Source organism: Bombina bombina, chromosome 6 (genome assembly GCF_027579735.1).
Source record: "Bombina bombina isolate aBomBom1 chromosome 6, aBomBom1.pri, whole genome shotgun sequence".
Lineage (NCBI taxonomy): Eukaryota > Metazoa > Chordata > Amphibia > Anura > Bombinatoridae > Bombina > Bombina bombina.
The window spans coordinates 516,463,196-516,488,687 of record NC_069504.1 but is presented as its reverse complement, the minus strand read 5'-3'; the positions used below and the strand labels follow the sequence as shown (position 1 = coordinate 516,488,687).

The 25,492-nt window shown below is 38.0% G+C and overlaps 1 protein-coding gene across 1 annotated transcript in view; it reads left to right on the top strand.

Annotated features, from left to right (window-relative positions):
- EFL1 (elongation factor like GTPase 1) overlaps positions 1 to 5,978 on the top strand; it is an 869,365-nt gene extending 863,387 nt beyond the window's left edge. Inside the window, exon 20 of the mRNA XM_053717412.1 lies at positions 5,668 to 5,978. Coding sequence (XP_053573387.1) covers positions 5,668 to 5,856 — 189 coding nt within the window. The 3' untranslated portion in view covers positions 5,857 to 5,978. The remainder of the gene's footprint in view (positions 1 to 5,667) is intronic.
- The last annotated feature ends 19,514 nt before the right edge of the window (positions 5,979 to 25,492 follow it).

The following is a 25,492-nucleotide window of genomic DNA, read 5'->3' as shown; positions in this document are numbered from 1 at the left end:
TCCATCCTCAAACCAAAAAGGCCCCACAAGCTCATCTTTGATGATACCAGCCCAAACCAGTACTCCACCTCCACCTTGCTGGCGTCTGAGTCGGACTGGAGCTCTCTGCCCTTTACCAATCCAGCCACGGGCCCATCCATCTGGCCCATCAAGACTCACTCTCATTTCATCAGTCCATAAAACCTTAGAAAAATCAGTCTTGAGATATTTCTTGGCCCAGTCTTGACGTTTCAGCTTGTGTGTCTTGTTCAGTGGTGGTCGTCTTTCAGCCTTTCTTACCTTGGCCATGTCTCTGAGTATTGCACACCTTGTGCTTTTGGGCACTCCAGTGATGTTGCAGCTCTGAAATATGGCCAAACTGGTGGCAAGTGGCATCTTGGCAGCTGCACGCTTGACTTTTCTCAGTTCATGGGCAGTTATTTTGCGCCTTGGTTTTTCCACACGCTTCTTGCGACCCTGTTGACTATTTTGAATGAAACGCTTGATTGTTCGATGATCACGCTTCAGAAGCTTTGCAATTTTAAGAGTGCTGCATCCCTCTGTAAGATATCTCACTATTTTTGATTTTTCTGAGCCTGTCAAGTCCTTCTTTTGACCCATTTTGCCAAAGGAAAGGAAGTTGCCTAATAATTATGCACACCTGATATAGGGTGTTGATTTCATTTGACCACACCCCTTCTCATTACAGAGATGCACGTCACCTAATATGCTTAATTGGTAGTAGGCTTTCGAGCCTATACAGCTTGGAGTAAGACAACATGCATAAAGAGGATGATGTGGTCAAAATACTAATTTGCCTAATAATTCTGCACTCCCTGTAGAGTCAGCGGGACACAAGCCTCCTCAGAGGCTTAAGCCTCATTCAACTAGAGCTGTGGCTCCTTCTTGGTTTTTGAGAATGAGGCCTTTAGGGATCAGATTTCTTGAGCAACTACCTGGTCTTCCTTACATATTTTTTTCAAAATGTTACATATTTGGCGTTTTTGCTTCGGTAGAAGCAGCTTTTGGGAAATAGGGTTTTTGCAGGCTTTGATGCCCTCAAAACAGGGTCCGTCTCTCTTTTTACCCTCCCGTTTTCATTCAGTGTCCTCTAGAGCTATGTTTCCCACACATAAGGAATGAAGCCGTGGACTCTCCTCATATTAAGAAGGAAAACATAAATTATGCTTACCAGATAATTTCCTTTCCTTCTGTATGAGGCTAGTCCACGGCCCCCGCCCGAATTCTCCGTTGGGCGGACTTACATTTGGTTTTGTTCTTCTGGCACCATTTATATCCTGATATTTCTCCTACTGTTCCTTGTTGCCTCGGCAGAATGACTGGGGGATGCGGGAAGTGGGGGAGGTTTTTAAGCCTTTGGCTGGAGTGTCTTTGCCTCCTCCTGGTGGCCAGGTTCTGTATTTCCCACAAGTAAGGAATGAAACCGTGGACTCTCCTCATACAGAAGGAAAGGAAATTATCTGGTAAGAATAATTTATGTTTTACTGTACAGGGAGTGCAGAATTATTATGCAAGTTGTATTTTTGAGGATTAATTTTATTATTGAACAACAACCATGTTCTCAATGAACCCAAATAACTCATTAAAAGACCAGTCAACACTGTAGATTTGCATAATCAACAAATGCAAGATAACAAGACAATGCAATAGCACTTAGTCTGAACTTCAAATGAGTAGTAGATTTTTGTTCTGACAATTTTAAAAGTTATGTCTTTTTTCCACTCCCCCTGTACCATGTGACAGCCATCAGCCAATAACAAATGCATACACGTACCATGTGACAGCCATCAGCCATTCACAAATGCATACACACTTATTCTTGCACATGCTCAGTAGGAGCTGGTGACTCAAAAAGTTTAAATATAAAAAGCCTGTGCACATTTTGTTAATGGAAGTAAACTGGAAAGTTGTTTAAAATGGCATGCTCTATCTGAATAATGAAAGTTTAATTTTGATTGAGTGTCCCTTTAATATCAAAGCTGAATAGTTTTGGAAGTAGTTTATTTTTAGTTTGTTTTTAGTTATAGCTATTTTAGGGGGATATCTGTGTGTGCAGGTGACTATTACTGTGCATAATTATTAGGCAACTTAACAAAAAACAAATATATACCCATTTCAATTATTTATTTTTACCAGTGAAACCAATATAACATCTCAACATTCACAAATATACATTTCTGACATTCAAAAACAAAACAAAAACAAATCAGTGACCAATATAGCCACCTTTCTTTGCAAGGACACTCAAAAGCCTGCCATCCATGGATTCTGTCAGTGTTTTGATCTGTTCACCATCAACATTGCGTGCAGCAGCAACCACAGCCTCCCAGACACTGTTCAGAGAGGTGTACTGTTTTCCCTCCTTGTAAATCTCACATTTGATGATACCACTGCTTGAAGAAGGTGTCTTCCAGAAACTGGCAGTAGGACTGGGAGTTGAGCTTGACTCCATCCTCAACCCGAAAAGGCCCCACAAGCTCATCTTTGATGATACCAGCCCAAACGAGTACTCCACCTCCACCTTGCTGGCGTCTGAGTCGGACTGGAGCTCTCTGCCCTTTACCAATCCAGCCACGGGCCCATCCATCTGGCCCATCAAGACTCACTCTCATTTCATCAGTCCATAAAACCTTAGAAAAATCAGTCTTGAGATATTTCTTGGCCCAGTCTTGACGTTTCAGCTTGTGTGTCTTGTTCAGTGGTGGTCGTCTTTCAGCCTTTCTTACCTTGGCCATGTCTCTGAGTATTGCACACCTTGTGCTTTTGGGCACTCCAGTGATGTTGCAGCTCTGAAATATGGCCAAACTGGTGGCAAGTGGCATCTTGGCAGCTGCACGCTTGACTTTTCTCAGTTCATGGGCAGTTATTTTGCGCCTTGGTTTTTCCACACGCTTCTTGCGACCCTGTTGACTATTTTGAATGAAACGCTTGATTGTTCGATGATCACGCTTCAGAAGCTTTGCAATTTTAAGAGTGCTGCCTCCCTCTGCAAGATAGCTCACTATTTTTTACTTTTCTGAGCCTGTCAAGTCCTTCTTTTGACCCATTTTGCCAAAGGAAAGGAAGTTGCCTAATAATTATGCACACCTGATATAGGGTGTTGATGTCATTAGACCACACCCCTTCTTATTACAGAGATGCACATCACCTAATATGCTTAATTGGTAGTAGGCTTTCGAGCCTATACAGCTAAGACAACATGCATAAAGAGGATGATGTGGTCAAAATACTCATTTGCCTAATAATTCTGCACTCCCTGTATTTACTGGTCCTTTAAGGGCCATTATAGTAAAAATAATCTGTTAGAGCATGTCATTTTAATACTATTGACCCTAGACTACTGTGTGTTTAACCCCTGCAAAGGGGCCACACAATTAGTGCTGCTGAATGAAATAACAGCCCAAACAGTGAGATTTGCAAGGGAAAAAAGTTTGCAGAATATGCCAGACCTGGAGGAGAAATTTCAGCTACTCTCATGGAACACGCCTGTTCAACCCACCAGCAGAGGCAGGGAAATTCTCTTTACAATAAGGAAAATAATATGCTTTAAATTTCACAGCATTTTTTGCAGAATTTAATTGCTATTTAAATGCAATTACAAAATAAAAATTTGACTGTGTATTTATTTCTCAATATTTATTTATTTGTTTTATATGGTTTTTAAATAACTTTTTTTTTCCTGAGTCCTATTATAAATGTGTGCATCGCCTTCACATACTTAAAGGAAAGGAACACCCCTGAAAGACACATTGTTCTGAGGTAAAAGTTGCCTTTATAGAATTAGGACGGGGCATAGTACTAGGAGGATTCCTTATAAAATCTCACAAGCCCAGAGAGCGTTATAGAATAGGTCCCTATGTCTATCAATCATTCAATATTTCTGTCTACTTCCAATAAGAAAACAGAGAATTCATAGACAAATATATATATATATATATATATATATATATATATATATATATATGATGTCTTTTTTATGGCTAAGACAGGCATAATTCTTTACTTTACAGCAACCGTATTGTTAAATGTTATCAAACTTGCGCATAGATCTGCTTCTCCGATTACCTCTATATAGAACAGTCTTGAGGAATTGTATCTATAATGCATATGAAAGAGCACCATTTTTTGCATCAACCTGTTGATTTTGTAATACATTTTAAAACAACATTTAAATGAAAGAAAAAAAAATATTTTGTGTAGCAAAACATAAAAAGTAGTATGGAAATCACCACTAGGTGGCAAGCACAGATCATATGTTGGGGGAAGTGACATATCAACAATTATAAGGCCCTAAATGTTTTAATTTACCCCGTAACTGCCAGAGAACGATTTTATTAATTGCATTTTGATACTTGTAAGTCTTTATTAAAAGGGACACCGTACTATACAATTTGTTTTCCATTAATGTGTTGCAAATGCCTTGTTATACCTACTGCAGAGTATTTCATGTATGGCATATTGTTCCTTCATATTATATTTATATTTTAAATAGCTGGTTTTGTTAATTAAAACCACCACCTATTGTCCTCAAGGACATGTCCATGCAAATGCCCTGAAATTGCAAAAAGAGCAGACCTGTTCATATTATCTCCGTCTAAACACACAGCCTAAGAGGTATTGAGATGCTAATAATGGCTGTAATCCCAGGGGCTGAATAATAGTTAGTACAGCAGATGCAGAAGCATTGGGACCCACAGTAAAAGAAGGGCTACCCCCAATTGACCTGCAACAGAAGGAGAGATCACTTACTGCAGCACTCCATACATAGAGCCCAAATAGCCTACCATTTACATCAAGGGGATGCTTTAGCTGGGGCCAGTAAAGGGCTCTGATGAGTTCTTCTCCCCTTTTAAAACTTGAGGGGATCAATCAGTAGAACTAAGTTGCTGAAGGTTAAGAGGCCTCTGGTGCAAGGCATCTAATTGGCAATATAGTTTGCTTTATATCTGGCATGAGAGGGCAGCAAGGGTTGTGATTACATTCTGGTAAGTAGCTGGCATGAGGAGCTTACTTTTTACTTTCAACTTGTAATACCAGCGCTCCACTCGTAATCTGGCAATACATTAGAGAAAATGTTAGAGTACAATGTCCCTTTGATAGCCAAGGGGATAACAAAAGGTTAAAGGGATATTAAAATTAAACTTGCATGATTCAGATAGAGCATGCAATTTTAAGACACTTTTAAATTCACTTCCATTTTCAAACTTACTTTGTTCTCTTGTTGAAAATGAACATATCCTACACTACTGGGAGAAAGCTTGTGATTGGTCCCTACACTCATAGATGTGCTCAGCTGGTTCCCAGTAGTTCATTTCTACTCCGTCAGCAAAGAATACCAAGAGAATGAAGCAAATTTGAAAACAGAAGTAAATTGGAATGTTGTTAAAAATTGTATTCTCTATCTGAATCATGATATCATTTTTTGGGGTTTCATGTCCCTTTAAGAGTATATATAATATAGCCTGTAGCCCTTTGATTTGCAGAGAAGACTCCAGTGCCTTTCTATTCAGTGCATTACACTCCCTTCTAGATGGTAACATGTGATCATATATCTGGTTCATTGCTATCAATACGTGTTCAAATTTTTTTTTACAGGACTCTACATTTTAAGCTGGATACACATAATCTTTTTCTAAAAATGTTTTTTTTCTCCATTTTGTTGCAAAGGTTATTCCAAGTGATCCATTCTGGGTACCAACCACCGAGGAGGAATATTTGCACTTCGGAGAGAAGGCAGACTCTGAGAACCTGGCACGGAAGTACATGAATTCAGTGAGGAAACGGAAAGGACTTAATGTAGAAGAGAAGATTGTGGAGCATGCAGAGAAGCAAAGAACGCTGGGCAAGAACAAGTAACAAGATGGAGACATCGTTTTCAGGTTATTCACGAGGATAATTTATTGCAATCGATATTTCATTATTTTTCAGAGTTTGTGATCCGATTTTAATAAAGATGACAGATCAAACAAATGAAACAATTAGTGTTTATTTTGTTGCACAAGGTTCTACAGATATACTAATAATCTCTTGCATTTTTTCTTTTTTTTTTTTTTACAAAATCTAGATGTGACAGAATCTTTAATTTTTTTAATGAGAATTTTAAATAAAACGTAAATATTAAAAGTATGAACATCTCCTGTGTTCTAAATTAGGTTTTTTTAACACAAGAAAACAGCATTGATGATTGCTTGTGCAGTTTTACTTTGATTCTTTTATAAATGAGCCCATTGTTTTACATGTACCTGTTCTCTGGTTGTGGCACATTAAAATAGTTCAGCATTATAATGACCATAAACGTAATGCCAGGGGCTGAATAAATAGTTAGTGCAGCAGATGCAAAAGAATTGGGACCCACAGTAAAAGAAGGGCACCCCTCAATTGACCTGCAACAGAAGGAGAGATCACCTACTGCGGCACTCCATCCATAGGGACCAAATAACCTACCATTTACAGAAAGTGTGTGCTTTAGCTGGGGCCCGTAAAGGGCTCTGATGAGCTCTTCTCCCCTTTTAAATCTTGATCAGTATGACTAAGTTGCTGAAGTGTAAGGGGCTTCTGGTGCAAGCATCTAATCAGTGATCTAGTTTCGTTTATATCTGGCATGAGAGGGACTGCAACTGATCTAAGATTACATTCTGGTAAGTAGATAGCATGAGAGGCTTACCTTAGCCAATCTTCTGATCTGGGGTTACCAGACTAGGTTTCCTGATCTGGGGCTACCAGACCAGAGCGGGTGCGAGCTATATTTAGTTTAATGGCGCAATTGGGCCAGCTGTGACTAGACAGCGTGCCCAATGGGCTTAGGAAAGAAACAGACCCGCTCAGTAGAGCAAGAAGCGACGGTCTGTAAAATTAGTTTTCCTAGATAAATATTTCTTAAAAATTTTCATTTAGAAAACTGGCGCTAGGCTAATGTTATATAATTCTGCACTATGTGCAGAATTATATGACATTATTTGGTGGGTTTACTGTCTCTTTAAGCTGTCTTTAGGTTTTTGGACTTTTCTAAATAATGGACTCAACTCACAAATTGTTCTTGTTAGGAACATCATATTTATCATTTATAGTATCACTATTTAAATGCATGTTATTATTGGTTACCTTTGAGTATTTTGTGTGTGGGCCTTAAACTGGACCCGGGCCCTCTTTTCACTTGTACCCCGCATGTGGATTCTGGTAATGATTTTTATATATATATATATATATATATATATATATATATATATATATATATAAGTATTTATTTTTAGTAAGGTACAATAGTCAAGCAACATATGTCATGCTATACAATATAGTGCAAATAAACTGTTACATAGCAAATTGACATTTAATACATAGATTATACTTATAATTTCCCCTAGTTAGGGTAACACTCTTTACCTGTACTTTATTCACATACCCTATTCATATGCTCAAATTTATGCACACATCCGTACCTTTTTTATAACTCAATTTTAAGTCTTTATACATTATGGCTAATACCTCTTAGCAGTAATAAAAAAATTGTGACCAGAAACATATAAACTAGCCCTTTTAACATACTAGAATGATAATCTATAATAACAATTACATTGTGTTCTAATATATAGTATAGAATAGTTTGTGATACGCAAATGTAAGATGTTGGGGTTTATAGCAGACAAAGAGCTGCTAGGTTATAAACCCAGTACATAAACTGGGAATTTTTAAGTTAAGCGAATTATAATACTTGTATTGTGGTTGCTTATGGTGAAAGTAAAAGAATTACTGATTATAACTTGGCAACCCTTGCTGAATGTGGTCAAGGTAAAAGATGTGATCCAGAAGGTGAAGGCTAAACTATAATATTGGATGATTCAATCAAGTGGTCTCTTCCGCGGTCCTAAGCTTTGATAACTTCCCTCTCTGTTAAATTTAGTTTTAGATTCTAGTTCACTGAGTCAGAGTAAAGTAAAATAAGATATATCAAACCTCATTATCACTAAAGTATGGTTTGTGTCCTAATAAATTTAGATTTACTAAATGAAGAGGTACACTCTTATGGTTGGCAGAGGGCTAAGTACACAAAGTGTCTGGGTTTCTATAACATCTATGTGGAGCTCCCAGGTAGGGGGACTAAAGGCATCCACGTTTTATGCAGGATATACATGCACTATCTAATAAACCATAAGTAATAGAACCCTAGTTTAAGTAAGGTGTTTGAGAGTAGCAACCCAGTCCCATAACAAAGCAACAAATAAAATAGTCACCTCCAAAACATGGAGAGCTGATTGATACACTGGGAAAGTCTGTATGCATGGTTTTAAATGTAAACACAGTTCTAAATAATGTAATTACTTATGATAAGTCATAAGTGAAAGAGTCCCAGTTTGTACTTGGTGTTGAAAACAAGTAGTCAAGTCCCCCACTAAGGTATCAGACTAGAGAGTCTTCATTGCAATATGGAGAACTGCTTGTCACATTTAGATCAGTCATATTGCTGGGTTTAGTGATGTATGCCAGAGTAAAATTACCCGATTCCTATCCACGCATTGTTTATCCCTCTACCAGCATGACAAGGACTTAGAACGGAGCATAGGGTAAGAGGAAGCTGTCGGGAATGCATCCCTAGTTGAACTGGAGCCACCCGAGGCCATAAGTGAGAGTGAGTACAGATAGTCAAAGTTGCGTCTGTTCCTACAGAGAATGACCACACAGGGAAATTTAGGTTACTGGTCGTCACCAGAGGGAAGGCTATCGCTACACAGCAGGGCGGGTGGCCGGCCGCATCCACTAGCACTAGTTTGAGCTTCCCCTCAGTTGTTTTTCCTATCCTGGGAGTGATGGGAACAGACGTAGCGCCCAATTCTGCCGATCTCTGGCGGTTTGAGACAAATTCCTGTTGCTTCATGTACGGGTCCTCCCGTAGAACTGGAGTGCACTGGGTGATCTCTGCTTCTCTGAGATAAGGCTGTGAGCTGTTATATTGCATGTCTTGAGCCATTGTGGTCTCTCTTTGTAGCTCCTTGGTCAGCGGTTTTTGAGGGCGGGCTTTCGTGAGAGCCAGAAGGTGAGCAAACTTGTCGTCCATTTTCTGGGCTAAGGCGACCAGGAGAGCTTGAATCTCTTGATAGGATGTCTCATCCATCTTTAGTAGTGTCTTCACCTCCTAAGAATGCTAGTTAGGCAGACCTGTTCTCATCCGGCGAACTTGGGGGTGGGATATACTGGTTAATAAAAAAAAAAAAGACTGCTGCCGTGCCTGTTCAGATGTCTTGTATAGCGATTCCTTAAATGTGATCTCCTCAAGATGGATATCTAGGTTCAGTGATGCTTCATAAAACCAGTTCCATAGGTTAAGACTCTGGTTTTTAAGATGGGTACAGTATAATCCGTATAATAAGCTTATGGAATTAGGAGCTCTTAAATTGTGCGTCTGAACATGGCGGCTGTTAAGACATGCCCCCTGGTAATGATTTTTTAATTACCTTATAATAACTTTTTTTTAAAAAAAAAAAAACCTCACCAAGACTTCCATCCTCCCTCACAATTAATAATGTTTATATATATAAATATATATATATATATATATATATATATATATGTATCTGAAGAGGCTATGATAAGGGATATGATAGCGCTGGTTGTTAGGAGACAATGTAAAACACAATTAATATGTGTGACTAGATGCCAATTATAATACAGAATACACAGCAAATCAAACACAATGTTAAAAAAACACTATAAAATAGAGTGGAGAGTTGAATACAAAATGTCCCAAATACTGGAGAACTTATATGTTGTATATATACAGTGGTAGAATTCGAGACTTGGGATGTGGGTGAAATGCACACTTACAGAAATGAACCTCAATCGTATGAGGTAAGGAAACATCACATCAGGGAGTCACTCTTAGTAGGCTTGGCCCCTTAGGGTATAGGGGAAACTTCCAAACAATAGGCTTGTCTTTTTCCCTTCTGCTTTCCCGGGTGTATGTGAAACTTCAGGGAGTTGGAGCCTTTTTCCTCGGCCTCTTTTGGTATGGGTCCTCTCAGGATGGTAGTGTAAACGATTTAGAAGCTCTCAGTTTAGCTCTGTTGAAAAGGTAGCTGGAAAGCCCACTGCAAGTGTGAAATAAGACAACCCCCCTCCTCCTTCTTTTGCATATGAAAAGACCAGGGGTCAACATTTAGGTCTCATTAGCTAGACATACAATCAGAGTGCAGTATTTGTTGAATAGTCACTGGGTAGGGTTGGCTGTATAAACATACAACTCAGCTGAGTTGTATGTTTATACAGCCAACCCTACCCAGTGACTATTCAACAAATACTGCACTCTGATTGTATGTCTAACTAATGAGACCTAAATGTTGACCCCTGGTCTTTTCATATGCAAAAGAAGGAGGAGGGGGGTTGTCTTATTTCACACTTGCAGTGGGCTTTCCAGCTACCTTTTCAACAGAGCTAAACTGAGAGCTTCTAAATCGTTTACACTACCATCCTGAGAGGACCCATACCAAAAGAGGCCGAGGAAAAAGGCTCCAACTCCCTGAAGTTTCACATACACCCGGGAAAGCAGAAGGGAAAAAGACAAGCCTATTGTTTGGAAGTTTCCCCTATACCCTAAGGGGCCAAGCCTACTAAGAGTGACTCCCTGATGTGCTGTTTCCTTACCTCATACGATTGAGGTTCATTTCTGTAAGTGTGCATTTCACCCACATCCCAAGTCTCGAATTCTACCACTGTATATATACAACATATAAGTTCTCCAGTATTTGGGACATTTTGTATTCAACTCTCCACTCTATTTTATAGTGTTTTTTTAACATTGTGTTTGATTTGCTGTGTATTCTGTATTATAATTGGCATCTAGTCACACATATTAATTGTGTTTTACATTGTCTCCTAACAACCAGCGCTATCATATCCCTTATCATAGCCTCTTCAGATACATATTTACACAGGGGGATAAGCACTGTGCCAGCCGGGGATTCCCTGTTCTTCTCGGCCAGCACAATTGCTTCTCTGCTCACCAAGGGATAGCTGCTATATGGTTGTTTTTTTGCTCCCGGGGGATTCTACCTTCTAGATTGAGATTAGATTTTCTCCTATATCTCTTTTCCACCCCCTCAGTCTAGCGCCTTCTACCACTCTTTTCGCTTTCTGTCCCATATATATATATATATATATATATATACACACACACACTCACTGTATTTTTATGTATATAATCCATACACTTTGGTTAATGAAAGCACATTAAATCCAATGAAGGGTTGAACGGTTGCCCTTGGGCCTGAGAATCCTATTCTGTCACAGAGTCTCATCCATTTAAAGTGCAATAGTCCTGTTTCTGCTGAAGGGAGATAAATAACCCAAGAGCATGTCACACAGAAATGTAAGCACCATGTGTAAAAAAAGAAAATAAAGATAATATTCATAACAGGGGTGATAACACAGCAGGGCTGCTGACAGTCTTACACTTACTGTATTGTAGGAAGTGTTACTGCCCATTACTAGAGGATCTCACTATCCCTCTAACCAGACTGTGCTTCAGCTCCTTCCACCAGCAGCAGAAGTGTTTACTGAAGTGCTTCTGTTCTCTGCCCAGAGGGAACCTAGTTCCTCCTGCAAAAATAGTGCAGGAACTCCGTTGCCATGCGTTCCCGTCCGACTTGACCCCTGGGTCGGACCCCTATTTATGGGTATATTCACTTCCCTGCTCAGCTTCTATAAATATAAATCCCTAAGGAAAAAGTTAAAGGGACAGTCTAGTCAAAATTAAACTTTCTCGATTCAGATAGGGCAGTGATGGTGAACCTTGGCACCCCAGATGTTTCAGAACTACATTTCCCATGATGCTTAAGCCCTCTGCAGTCCAGTCAAGGATCTTAGGAAATGTAGTTCTGAAACATCTGGAGTGCCATGGTTTGCCATCACTGATATAGGGCATGCAATTTTAAACAACTTTCTATTTTACTTTTATCATCAAATTTGCTTTGTTCTCTTGGTATTCTTTGTTGAAAGCTAAACCTAGGTAGGCTCAACGCTAATTTCTGAGTCATTGAAGGATGCCTCTTATCTCAGTGCATTTTGAATTTTTTTAGTTCTAGACGGTGCTAGTTCATGTACCATATAGATAACATTATGCTCACTCCTGTGGAGTTACCTATGAGTCAGCAGTGATTGGCTAAAATGCAAGTTTGGAAATAGCATGGAAATAAGGGGGCAGTCTGCAGAGGCTTAGATACAAGGTAATCACAGAGGTAAAAAGTATATTAATATAACCGTGTTGGTTATGCAAAACTGGAGAATGGATAATCAAGGGATTGTCTATATTTTTAAACAACATGAATTCTAGAGTAGACTGTTCCTTTAACAATAAATCAGTTTCCTCAAATCTAAATGAAGGCCTACATATTGCTTATGCCTGGCCCTTTGTCAAGCAGGAACGGGATGGATATATGGGGGAGCTGTCCTAAAGGAAATTATTTACTTTTCAGTATCTTTTTTTTTTTATCATAAATTACACATAGGTTAGATTAACTATTAGTGCAGCTAAAGCAAGATATTTGCTGCAAGTTTAAATATAACTGACAGACATCTTTTAAAAACAGATTTTAAATTTGTAAACTAATAACACTTTATTTAAAAAAAAGTAACTAAACTGAATAGTTCTCTTTGTTATTTATTGATTCGGTTCACCTTGTTTTCTTTTGGGCCTCGTATGTTTGCTGACTTTTTTAAAAAGATTTTACATTAATAAACTAATAACATTTTATTAAAAAATGCAAAGTATCTAACTAAATCAAATGGTTCTTTTTATGGTATTTATTGATCCGGTTCACCTTGTTTCCTTTGAGGGCCCCATATGTTTGCAGAAGTATTCTTTTTTTATAGGTATTGGCCATAACAAGAATATATTAGCCCATTAGCTTTTTCATTTTTGACTGCAGACTCTCTCCATAAATACTTTTTTTTATTAAACTATCACTTAGATTGCAAGCTCTCTAGAGAGCAGGGCCCAGTAATCCTTCTGCTCCCGGCTGCCTTCCCCGTCTTGTCTTTATTGTACCCCCTGTGTAGGGCTGCGGCATCTGTTGGCACATTACAAATAAAGTAACAATAATAAGACCACTTAACAGAACCGCATCTACCACAGCCAGTACAATACGGGTATTGTAGTGTTCTACTGAGTACTGATTCTCTTGAGGATTATAGCTCTGACCAGCTGTATTGTCAGTTGATTGCAGATCTCACAGTTCCCTTTAAATTGCTGGGGTATTTTGTTAGGAGATCTCTGTTTCACAAATAACTTCTTTTTTTTTTAGCCAGAGCATTTTTTTCTCTTTGGTCTGCTGCTTTAGTTCTCTGGAAAGCTGACCTCTGACCTTTGTCTAATTTCTAACAGACATTTTTTTTTTAAGAAAACAGCCTGTAATAAGGCTGTAAGTGCATTGCAGTAATGAACTTTAGACTTGCTGTTTATATCTGGTGCGAACTAATAACGTGTGTATATATATGTATATGTATATTTGTATATATGTGTGTATATATATGTATATGTATATTTGTATATATGTGTGTATGTATGTGTGTGTATATATATATATATACACACACACACACACACACACACACACACACACATAAAGGGGCAGAAAAGTAGACAGAAGAGCATACGCAAAGCTTTTATTAATAGATTCACTCATATATTTTTTTCTAACATCAAGGCTATTGTGTTATTTACAAATATACTTCTATAAAAACTTTCACCTAGATTACGAATTTTGCGTTAGAGGCTATGCGGTGCTAACGAGCAGTTTTCCCTCACCGCTCATTTACCTACAGCGCTGGTATTACGAGTTTTCAGAAACCCGTCGTTAAAAGGCAAGAAGTGAGCGTTGAGCAAAATTTGGCTCATTACTGCACTCCAATACCAGTGCTGTTTAAATCAGCAGTGAGCTGGTCGTAAGTGCTCGAGCACGATTTCCCCATAGGAATCAACGGGGAGAGTCGGCTGAGAAAAAGTCTAACACCTGCAAAAAAAGCAGCGTAAAACTCCTTAACGCATCCCCATTGATTCCTATGGAGAAATAAAAGTTATGTCTACACCTAACACCCTAACATGAACCCCGAGTCTAAACACCCCTAATCTTACACTTATTAACCCCTAATCTGCCACCTCCGACATTGCCGACACCTGCATTATATTTATTAACCCCTAATCTGCCACTCCGGACGCCGCCGCCACCTACATTATATTTATGAACCCCTAATCTGCTGCCCCCAATGTCACCGCCACCTACCTACACTTATTAACCCTTAATCTGCCGCCCCCAACGTCGCCTGCCACTATATTAAAGTTATTAACCCCTAAGTCTAACCCTAACACCCCCTAATTTAAATATAATTTAAATAAGTCTAAATAAAATTCCTATCATTAACTAAATTATTCCTATTTAAAACTAAATACTTACCTATAAAATAAACCCTAAGCTAGCTACAATATAACTAATAGTTACATTGTAGCTAGCTTAGGAATTATTTTTATTTTACAGGCAACTTTGTATTTATTTTAACTAGGTAGAATAGTTATTAAATAGTTATTAACTATTTAATAACTACCTAGCTAAAATAAAAAAAGTTACACTAACACTACACTATAATTAAATAAATTAACTAAATTAACAACAATTAAATCGATTAAATTAAATTAGCTAAAGTAGATAAAAAACAAACACTAAATTACAGAAAATAATAAACAAATTACAAGATATTTAAACTAATTACACCTAATCTAATAGCCCTATCAAAATAAAAAAACGCACCCCCAAAATAAAAAAAAACCCTAGCCTAAACTAAATTACCAATAGCACGTAAAAGGGCCTTTTGTGGAGCATTGCCCCAAAGTAATCGGCTCTTTTACCTGGAAAAAAAAATACAAACAACCCTCCCAACAGTAAAACCCACCACCCACACAACCAACCCCGCAAATAAAATACTAACTAAAAAAACCTAAGCTCCCCATTGCCCTGAAAAGGGCATTTGGATGGGCATTGCCCTTAAAAGGGCAGTTAGCTCTTTTGCAAGCCCAAAGTCCCTAACCTAAAAATAAAACCCACCCAATACACCCTTAAAAAAAACTAACACTAACCCCCTGAAGATCGACTTCCCGGGAGAAGTCTTCATCCAAGCCGGGCGAAGTGGTCCTCCAGACGGGCAGAAGTCTTCATCCAGACGGCATATTCTATCTTTATCCATCCGGCACGGAGCGGGTCCATCTATCAGCCAATTGGAATTAAGGTAGAAAAAATCCTATTGGCTTATCCAATCAGCCAATAGGATTGAGCTTGCATTCTATTGGCTGATTGGAACAGAATTCTATCAGCCAATCGGAATCTAAGGGACGCCATCTTGGATGACGTCACTTAAAGGAATCGTCATTTAGTAAGAAGACTTCGGATGCTTCGTGCCAGATGTCTTGAAGATGGACCCGCGCCGGATGGATGAAGATAGAAGATGCCGTCTGGATGAAGAATTCTGCCCGTCTGGAGAACCACTTCGCCCGGCTTGGATGAAGACTTCTCTCAGCTTCATTGAGGACTTTGGCCCGGCTTGGATGAAGACTTCTCCCGGTAAGTCGATCTTCATGGGGTTAGTATTAGGTTTTTTTAAGGGTTTATTGGGTGGGTTTTATTTTTAGGTTAGGGACTTTGGGCTTGCAAAAGAGCTAACTGCCCTTTTAAGGGCAATGCCCATCCAAATGCCCTTTTCAGGGCAATGGGGAGCTTAGGTTTTTTTAGTTAGTATTTTATTTGGGGGGGTTTCTGTGGGTGGTGGGTTTTACTGTTGGGGGGGTTGTTTGTATTTTCCAGGTAAAAGAGCTGATTACTTTGAGGCAATGCCCCGCAAAAGGCCCTTTTAAGGGCTATTGGTAGTTTAGTTTAGGCTAGGGTTTTTTTTATTTTGGGGGGGCTTTTTTATTTTGATAGGGCTATTAGATTAGGTGTAATTAGTTTAAATATTTGATGATTTTGTTTTTTATTTTGTGTAATTTAGTGTTTGTTTTTTTTGTAATTTAGTTAATTGTATTTAATTAATGTAATTGATTTCATTGTAGTGTAAGGTTAGGTGTTAGTGTAACTTAGGTTAGGTTTTATTTTACAGGTAAATTTGTATTTATTTTAGCTAGGTAGTTATTAAATAGTTAATAACTATTTAGTAACTATTCTACATAGTTAAAATAAATACAAATTTGCCTGTAAAATAAAAATAAACCCTAAGCTAGCTACAATGTAACTATTAGTTATATTGTAGCTAGCTTAGGGTTTATTTTATAGGTACGTATTTAGTTTTAAATAGGAATAATTTAGTTAATGATAGGAATTTTATTTAGACTTATTTAAGTTAGGGGGTGTTAGGGTTAGACTTAGGTTTAGGGTTAATAAATTTAGTATAGTGGCGGCGACGTTGGGGGCGGAAGATTATGGGTTAATAAATGTAGGTAGGTGGCGTCGATGTTAGGGACAACAGATTAGGGGTTAATAATATCTAACTAATGTTTGCGAGGCGGGAGTGCGGCGGTTTAGGGGTTAATATGTTTATTATAGTTATATATTATATATATTATAGAAATTTGACTTGTCCCCCAGGAAGACCCATTATTGCGGACATAGGCAGTCTTACAGATAATGTTTCCTCATATGTTGATTTTTTCTTGCAAAAACATGTATTGGGTCTCGAGTCATACATTCGAGATTCTAGTGATTTGATTGCCAAATTAAGTAAGATTACTATCACTCCTGATCTCCTTTGGATCACTTGTGACGTTCAATCATTATATTCAAACATATCACATTCATTGGGGCTGGCCGCCATATCAGAATATTTACAGAAAGACATTTATTTACCCAATTCACAATGTGATTTTTTGTTACAGCTCATATCTTTCATTTTAAAACACAATTATTTCATATTTCAGGACGAATTCTATCTTCAGATTAAGGGTACCGCCATGGGCACCAGGTTCGCCCCAAGCTATGCCAATCTGTTTATGGGTTCATTTGAACATGATTACATCTACAATGCCTCGTTTGGGGCGAGCCTGGTGTTCTATGGGCGGTACATTGATGACCTGATTTTTATTTGGAGGGGGGACCTGTCATCAGCCAATACATTCATCAATCATCTCAATTCGAACAATAGGGGATTAGTGTTCACTAGTGTTATACATCATGAAACTATAGTGTTTTTGGATTTAGAACTCAGATTTGAGAATTCTAAGATTACTAGTATCACACATTTTAAAATGGTAGACTGCAACAGTTATCTAGACTTTAACAGCCACCATTATTTCCCATGGAAAAGAAATGTGCCTTATGGCCAATTCAAAAGAATTCGTCGGAACTGTAGCACCATGAGAGATTATGAGACACAAAGTTTGATATTGAAAGAACGTTTCAAGGAAAAACATTACCCACTACAGATTATAGAGAATGGTTACGAAAGAGCGAAAAAAGATAATAGGGATAGTTAGTTTTTGACACATAATAAAGAAAAATCACAACTGATGGAAAACTTTACTCCATTTATCACGGAATATAATTGTAATCATAAAAGAATACGTCAAATCATTAATAAACATTGGGGTATAATTAAAAAAGATCCTATATTAGGTAATCTGGTGAGCAACAAACCAAGGATAGTATACAAAAAAGCACCAAGCTTAAAATCCCTTCTAGCTCCCAGTAAGATAGTCAAGCATAAAATTCTTAATAGTCGCCAACGAGTGGGTAATATACCAGTAGGTTCTTTTAGATGCAAAGACAGGAGATGTAAACTCTGTGTCAAGATCACACAGCAACAAACTACATTCAAATCAAATATCACCAAGAAACATTACTCTATAATTGGGCACATTACATGTGCATCTAGATATGTAATATATCTATTGTCCTGTGTATGTGGGGTCCAGTACGTAGGTAGAACCTGTAGACGCCTCAGTATTAGATGGTCCGAACATGTGAGGAACATGAAAAAGAACTACAAAAATCACAGTGTTCCCAGACATTGCAATCTTCATCATAATGGTAATAGTAATTGCTTCAGTATATGTCCCATTGAACATATTCCATTATCACATCTATATAATCGACTGTCCAGACTTAGACAGAGGGAGACCTACTGGATACATACCCTTAGAACTCTTCTTCCAAATGGCTTGAATCTTAATATAGATTTAGCAGCCTTTTGAGCAGGGTTTGTGTCCAGGGGGTCTCCTTCTGCCTTCTTTTGTTATTGTATAGGTTTCCCCTTATTGTTGGGGTTCCTGTGTGATATATCGCTATCTCCTTTGATGTTGGGGTCCCCCCATCATGTCCCAATCTTCTCCCATATTGTTGGGACTATTTTATCCTGTTATACATTACCAATGGGGCCATACAATTTAGTGCTAATGCCATCTGTTTACCCCCTTTACACCCAATTCTAACCCATATTTTAATTTGTCAATAAAATATACCATTTCTATATATATCCACAAGACCGACCAGATAACTCATATGATCACCCTCATGTTACCACCCAAACTATATTTTTATATCATAGTCATCAGTGGATACCACCTATATAAATATTAAATGTATAAAAATTAGTGTGAATATGAATTGATGGTGGTGTGGTAGCCAATAGATATATAAATGTACCAACGCTTTTACTTTGAATATTGTTAATATAATGTTATTCTATTGTATATAAAAAGTATCATTTGACAGTCGATTATGTCCTTTTAACTATAGTTATGAAATGTAAGGATTTTAATTTTTAACCATTGTATTTTAATGTGAACAGTTCTCAAATAGTTAAAGATTAGTCAGACAGGAACTCCATGTTAGATCCGCCCATTTAGACAGGTGTAGCAAGGTATAAAAGGTGTGATTATGTAGTCACTGATACAGCCTGATGAAACGGCAATTCTGCTGAGAAACGCGTTGCTGTAATTGTTTTTATTTGAATAAACCTTTTTATTCGAGTTACCTTGCTACCTGTCTATTATTGCCCCGGTGCAATTTCCACCCTACATCAGTCTCTTTTGGTAGTGTCTCTCCTGGTAGAGACCGAATTTACTGATTCCCAGTGAGCCACCGTCAATCCGGACCCGACAGGTGAAGTTGTCTGCAATTGGATATCCAGAGATCACGTGTACCGGCTCCTGTGTGTGTCTGTCGGGCGACTCTGAACAGTCCCGATCCACTTCAACAGGCACAGTATGTGTGCCGCTGCCTTTGTGAGTATATCCTGCACACAGGGGGGGGCTCTTGGACCATTGTTCTGACGATACTGCTTTATGTTTGGCGCCTCTCTTGTTTTTCTTCTTATTATAGTGGCAGCGACGTTGGGGCGGCAGATTAGGGGTTAATAAGTGTAGGTATGTGGCGGCGACAATAGGGGTGGCAGATTAGGGGTTAATAAATATAATGTAGGTGTCGGCGATGTTGGGGGCAGCAGATTAGGGGTTCATAAATATAATGTAGGTGGCGGCAGTGTCCGGAGCAGCAGATTAGGGGTTAAAAATTGTATTATACTGTTTGCGATGCGGGAGGGCTTCGGTTTAGGGGTTAATAGGTAGTTTATGGGTGTTAGTGTACTTTTTAGCACTTTAGGTATGAGTTTTATGTTACGACGTTGTACCATAAAACTCTTAACTACTGACTTTTAAATGCGTTAGGACTTTTGATAGGGTAGGGTGTACCGCTCACTTTCTGGCCTCCTAGGACAGACTCGTAATACCAGCGCTATGGAAGTCCCATTGAAAATAGACTTTACAAAGTTTACGTAAGTCGTTTTGTGGTAAGGCCAAAGAAGTGTACGGTACACCTATACCTTCAAGACTCGTAATACCAGCGGGCATAAAAAAGCAGCGTTAGGACCTCTTAACGCTGCTTTTTCAGCCTAACGCTCAACTAGCCGTTATTTTGTTCATTTTAACATGCACATGTCCTACCACAGACGTGGCCCTACATGTATGCACACACATTTGGCAACCGCTCATATATACTCTGAATGCTACTGGTGACATATACTTATCTTATGTTCTTATAATACTTTTGAAAGTTTTATAACATAATAGGTATAATATAAAAAAAATGGGTTACCCTCTCGATAAAAACTTTGTGTATGATGTACAGAAAAATGTGAGGCTTCTTTCTTCTAAATATAAGATTTACCTTACACATGAGCTCCCCTGATGTCAGAATAATAAGCCATATGGCCTGAAATCATTCTCTAAAATTTGAGACTTGTGGTCCCAGCTGCTGCCATGAAAGCCCCATTTTTTTATGTTTATTGTACATCTGCAGCTGGAGACATTACGTGATACCTGCTGCTTAAGTCTGCCTCTTTGACCTCAGCTGCTGAATATACAGTCAACAGCCATCTTGAGAGAGAGAAAAAGCAGGTGCACATAATCTCCCCATATTGGACGGCTAGAGTATCATTTGTTTGTACAAACAATTGGCAGCATAGGACTGATATGTTGTTAAATTAAAGGGACATGACTCTGAATGAGCATGCAACAACAACAAAAATGTACCACTTTACTTTTATTAACAAATTTTCGTAGTTCTCTTGGTATTCTTTGTTCTCTTTGTTGAAAAGCATACCTTCAGTAGATGCAGGAAGATGACTATATGGCAGCAGTGTTTGCTATAATGATTGTATCTATGCTATACAGTGTTGCAAACATGGCTGCCTTATACTGCTCAAGACAATTGTATGCTCCTGAGTCTACCTAGATATGCTGTTCAACAAAGGATACCAAGAGTTTAACGTATATGAGATAATAGAAGTAAATTGGATTCCTTTTTTATTGCATCTTTATGTTAAAATCATGAAAGATTAACTTTTTATTTTCCTGTCCTTTTTAAGCAGTTTGGCCTCGCATCATAAGACAGTACTCCCATTCAGCAGCGTGATGGACATGCTACCAGACAGCTATCTCTTCAGAAAATACCCAATTATTGCGCCATTTCAAGACTTTAGACTGTTAGCAGGCGTTATCTGTCAAAGTCATATTTATGTAGAGCTTAGACACAGATTTTGAAACCGCCAACTCCAATCTAATCCCCTTTACTTAAAGGGACACTGAAACCAAATTTTTTCTTTCATTATTCAGATAGAGCAGGCAATTTAAGTAACTTTCTAATTTACTCCTATTATCAATTGTTCTTTATTCTCTTGCTGTCGTTATTTGAAAAGCAAGAATGTAAGTTTAGAAGCCGGCCCATTTTTGTTTCATAACTTGGGTTGTCCTTGCTGATTGGACAGCACCAATAAACTAGTGCTGTCCAGGGTCTGAACCAAAAAATGATCTCTCTCCTTAGCTTAGATGCCTTCTTTTTCAAATAAAGAAAACAAGAGAACGAAGAAAAGTTGATAATAGGAGTAAATTAGAAAGTTGCTTAAAATTGCATGCTCTATCTGAATCATGAAAGAAAAAAAAATGGGGTTAGTGTCCCTTTAACATCTACTTAGTGACATTACTGCTTGTTATTATACAGGAACATTTGTACAAACATAATATATACAATGCGGTTACTATCACAGTGCAGAATTAGCAGTACAGCTTCTGTTTCACTTTAACAGCATATAGCTAGGCATTCCTAGTGTACAAAGGCCTCGCTTCCATTGAGTCGTAATTCAGTTTGTGTGCACTCGCAAACCGTTAAATATGCTGTCGAAAGCAATAGCGTTTAACGACTGTTTCCAATGGCGCGTTATACCTCAATATCGGCTGCCGGACTTCGGCTGCCGAAAAGATTTTCGCGTCCCATAGAAAGTAATAGAAGCCGTTAATCGATAAATTATACCAGGTTTCCATTGAAAGCGCTAACCGTTAATACATTGTCGGAGGCTGTCGATACATTGAGATATATTACCCCCAGCTCAACTAGGTGTAAAAGAGGAAAATTGTGCTTTTTGAGACCTATTTTCTATTGAAATTATAAAACTTGCAAATAATGCAAGTGTTTTAATGTAGAAATAAATTGTTATAAGTAATATTTATTGTTGTCTCATGTATAGAAATAGTTGAACTTATATTCTAATAGAAATATCAGTATATATTTAAATATAATAATATATGCAAGAACATATCTACAGAATGCAAACTAGACCTATGCCTAGGGCAGCAAGAAATATTACTTATATTTATGAAGTGTTAAATATAATTATATTAGAAAATAGTATTTGATTATTAAAAATATGGATAAGTGTTTTTTTATTTTTCTTGAGAGGCGATCACAGGTAAGAAGCACGGACGTTAAACGTTAATTCTATAGCGTAAGGTCGGGTTACCTTAGCAACTAATTGATTTTCAAGAAATCCGACGTCAGATGGAAGCGTTAACACAACGTTAACTTACAGCTACACGAAAAGAGCGACTGCGCGCAACACGCTAATCTTTTCAATGGAAACCTGGTACTAAAATGCAGCCGTAAATTACTTTTAGCTGTCGGCCGCTTCGGTAGCTTACGGCTCCATTTTTAACGACTCAATGGAAGCGAGGCCATAGTTGGTAGCCAACTTCTGGACATATGGGAGCCGTACATAAATGTATGGGCATTACACACACAAAAATAACTTTTATTCAGAGTAACCTCTAGGGTTGGCACCTGACCGGGAATAACCTGGACAGTTCAAGTTTCCATTAGTTTCCGGGTTTGAGGAGGAGTCAGAAAGTTTGGTGGGAAACAGCAACAGCTAAAAAGGTGCCATTGTACATTTGCAACATACTGCAAATGCCTACAGTTATTTCTGCCTTGCGTGTGTGTGCCTGAGTGTGTGGGAGTGTGTCTGCATGTGTGTGTTTGTGTCTTTGTGCATGAGAGTGTGTGTGTCTTTGTGTTTGTCAGCATCTTTCTATGTGTGTGAGTCTGTATGTATTTGTGTGTGTAGAGAGATAGTGTTTGTGAGAATGTGTGTTAGTGTCTTTGTGCATGAGAGTGTGTGTGTCTTTGTGTTTGTCAGCGTCTTTCTATGTGTGGGAGTCTGTATGTATTTGTGTGTGTAGAGAGAGAGTGTGAGAATGTGTGTGTTAGTGTCTTTGTGCATGAGAGTGTGTGTGTCTTTGTGTTTGTCAGCGTCTTTCTATGTGTGTGAGTCTATGTATTTTTGTGTGTAGAGAGAGAGTGTGAGAATGTGTGTGTTAGTGTCTTTGTTTTGAGAGAGAATGTGTGAGTGTAGTGTGTGAGAAAATGAGTGTGTGTGTGTGAGGTAGAGTGTGAATATGTTTGTGTTTATGTGCTATTATACATGTGTATACAAAATTATATTATATAATATATATTATATTATAAAGTCCAAAGACTCCAGCACCTGGGTATAATTAAGAAGCAGTGTGCATGATACAGGGTAAGCACCATACCCTTAACATCCAAAATCCAAGTAGCAGCACCATCATGAATATAAAAGTTCTTTATTCAGCCAACATTAAAAAATGACAATGATTCAGACTAATGTCCTTAAAAGACCACTCAATGCAGTAGAATTGCATAATTAACAAGCATAATAAAAAGACAATTATTTAAAGGGACAGTCAACACTTCCGTTAACATTATTTGATATTGGAAAATAAAAGCCAAAGATCCGCCTGCACTGTACCTCTTCTGCCTTGCCGCCTTGCTTCTGTACTAATCACTGTCGCTAACTTCTCTAATACCGGGTAAATATGGCAGCCGAACTCCCCCCACCATTACGTAGCTGCCTTCAAATGATCAGCAAATCAGAATCCAATCCTCGGTCAGAAATTGCAAGCGCGTGTTCAGTTTGAGCCGGTTGTCAGTCATCCAGGTGGCGACTTCTGTCAGGCCTTCGTGGAAGTTCTTTTTGGCGGTGGTGGGATCTCGGGTGAGGGAGATGATTAACTGGGTGTCGTCAGCTTAGCAGACGAGGTTGAGGTTGTGGCGTCGGACGATGAAGGCGAGAGGGGCCATGTAGATGTTGAAGAGGGTGGGGCTCAGCGAAGTTGACTGGTGCGGGTTTGGAGGAGAAGGGCGGCAGTCTGACTTTCCGGGTCCTGCCTGTGAGGAAGGAGGTAATCCATTCCAGGGCTTTGCTGCTGATGCCTGCTTCGTGTAGGCGGGTGCGGAGGGTGTTGTGTTGCACTAATTAGATAGTTTATTCACATTTTAGCAAGTTTTTTTTTTCCACAGACATTTTTTCTTATTCATTTTCATCCTAAGTACAGACACATTACAAAGCATTTTTTTCCCCTGGATCATATTAAATCACCTGATTGTAAAGAAGAAAGTACTTTAAAGTTTTGCTTTATGTTTTCTGCCACTGGATGTCAGCTATGTCTTTTCTTTCTGTAATTTGTACCTTTCTTTGTGTCATTTGTACCTTTTTTATTTTTGTGAAATCTTATAATACACTGTTTTTAAATGATTCCCTCTCTTATGAGTGACTCTGGGCACCTGTCATGTATTCAGCTCACTCTGCTAAGACCCTGTGGAGGTATCGAAGTCCAGAACGTGTCTGGGCAAAGAGACGTGCTTTAGAGGAAAGGGAAGTTTATCCTTCTCTCTTAATAATTCAAGTAGGAAATTCAACAGAATGTGAAATAAAATGCAATACTAATGTGAGTGACAACTCAGAAGACATGTTTTATCCATTAATAGTATTCTAGCTAAGCCTCTATAGTAAAGAAATTGTTATAGAGACAATGCTTTTGCTTTAAGCTGTTGGTTGCATTGTTCAGTAGTGTCTGGGCACTTAGACATGGTATGCTAATTTTATTGGTAGAAAATTGAAATGAGATTACCCTTAGCTCCATTTATTGCAAGGGTCCCAAAAGTCACCACACATGTTAATTAATATTAATTAGAATTATTCAATATATGTTTTTAAATATATTTATGTTTAAGCTACATAACTTATGATACCTGAGCAAAAACGTTATTTAAACGGCTACTTTAACAGTGCCCCTTCAATATACTTATTGTTGTTATTTGTATTAAATAAAGACAGGTTTACAGAGCAGATTAGACCCCTGCTCTCTAAAGACCTTACAATCTAATTGGTAATTGGAGACCAAACATGTTTATGATATACAAGTGTAAATAAAGCTATTTTATAAAATGTCTATGAAAGATTGCATATTGCAAATACATGCAACAATAAATATTTTTAGATTATAAATTAATATTTATAATAAGTGCTTGTTTTATCAAATATTTTTTTCTGATGTAATTTTTGTTCTGTAACTCTCATTTATTTGTCTCTTTTATTGTCAATGATAAAATGAAAACCTGTCTGTGTTATTTGAGTGGATCAATTTTTCAATACCCATTGATACAAAAAGATATGATAGGAAAGTAATGTGGGCTAAATTTGTATAATAAAATAAGATGATATTTAATGTATGTAAAAAAAAGAGGGCTAAAGATCAGTTTCAGTTTAAGGGACATAAAAGTGAAAAAATGTGGTAGAGCACTATTTCTTTGCATATAACTGTGTTAAACCACTGTAATAT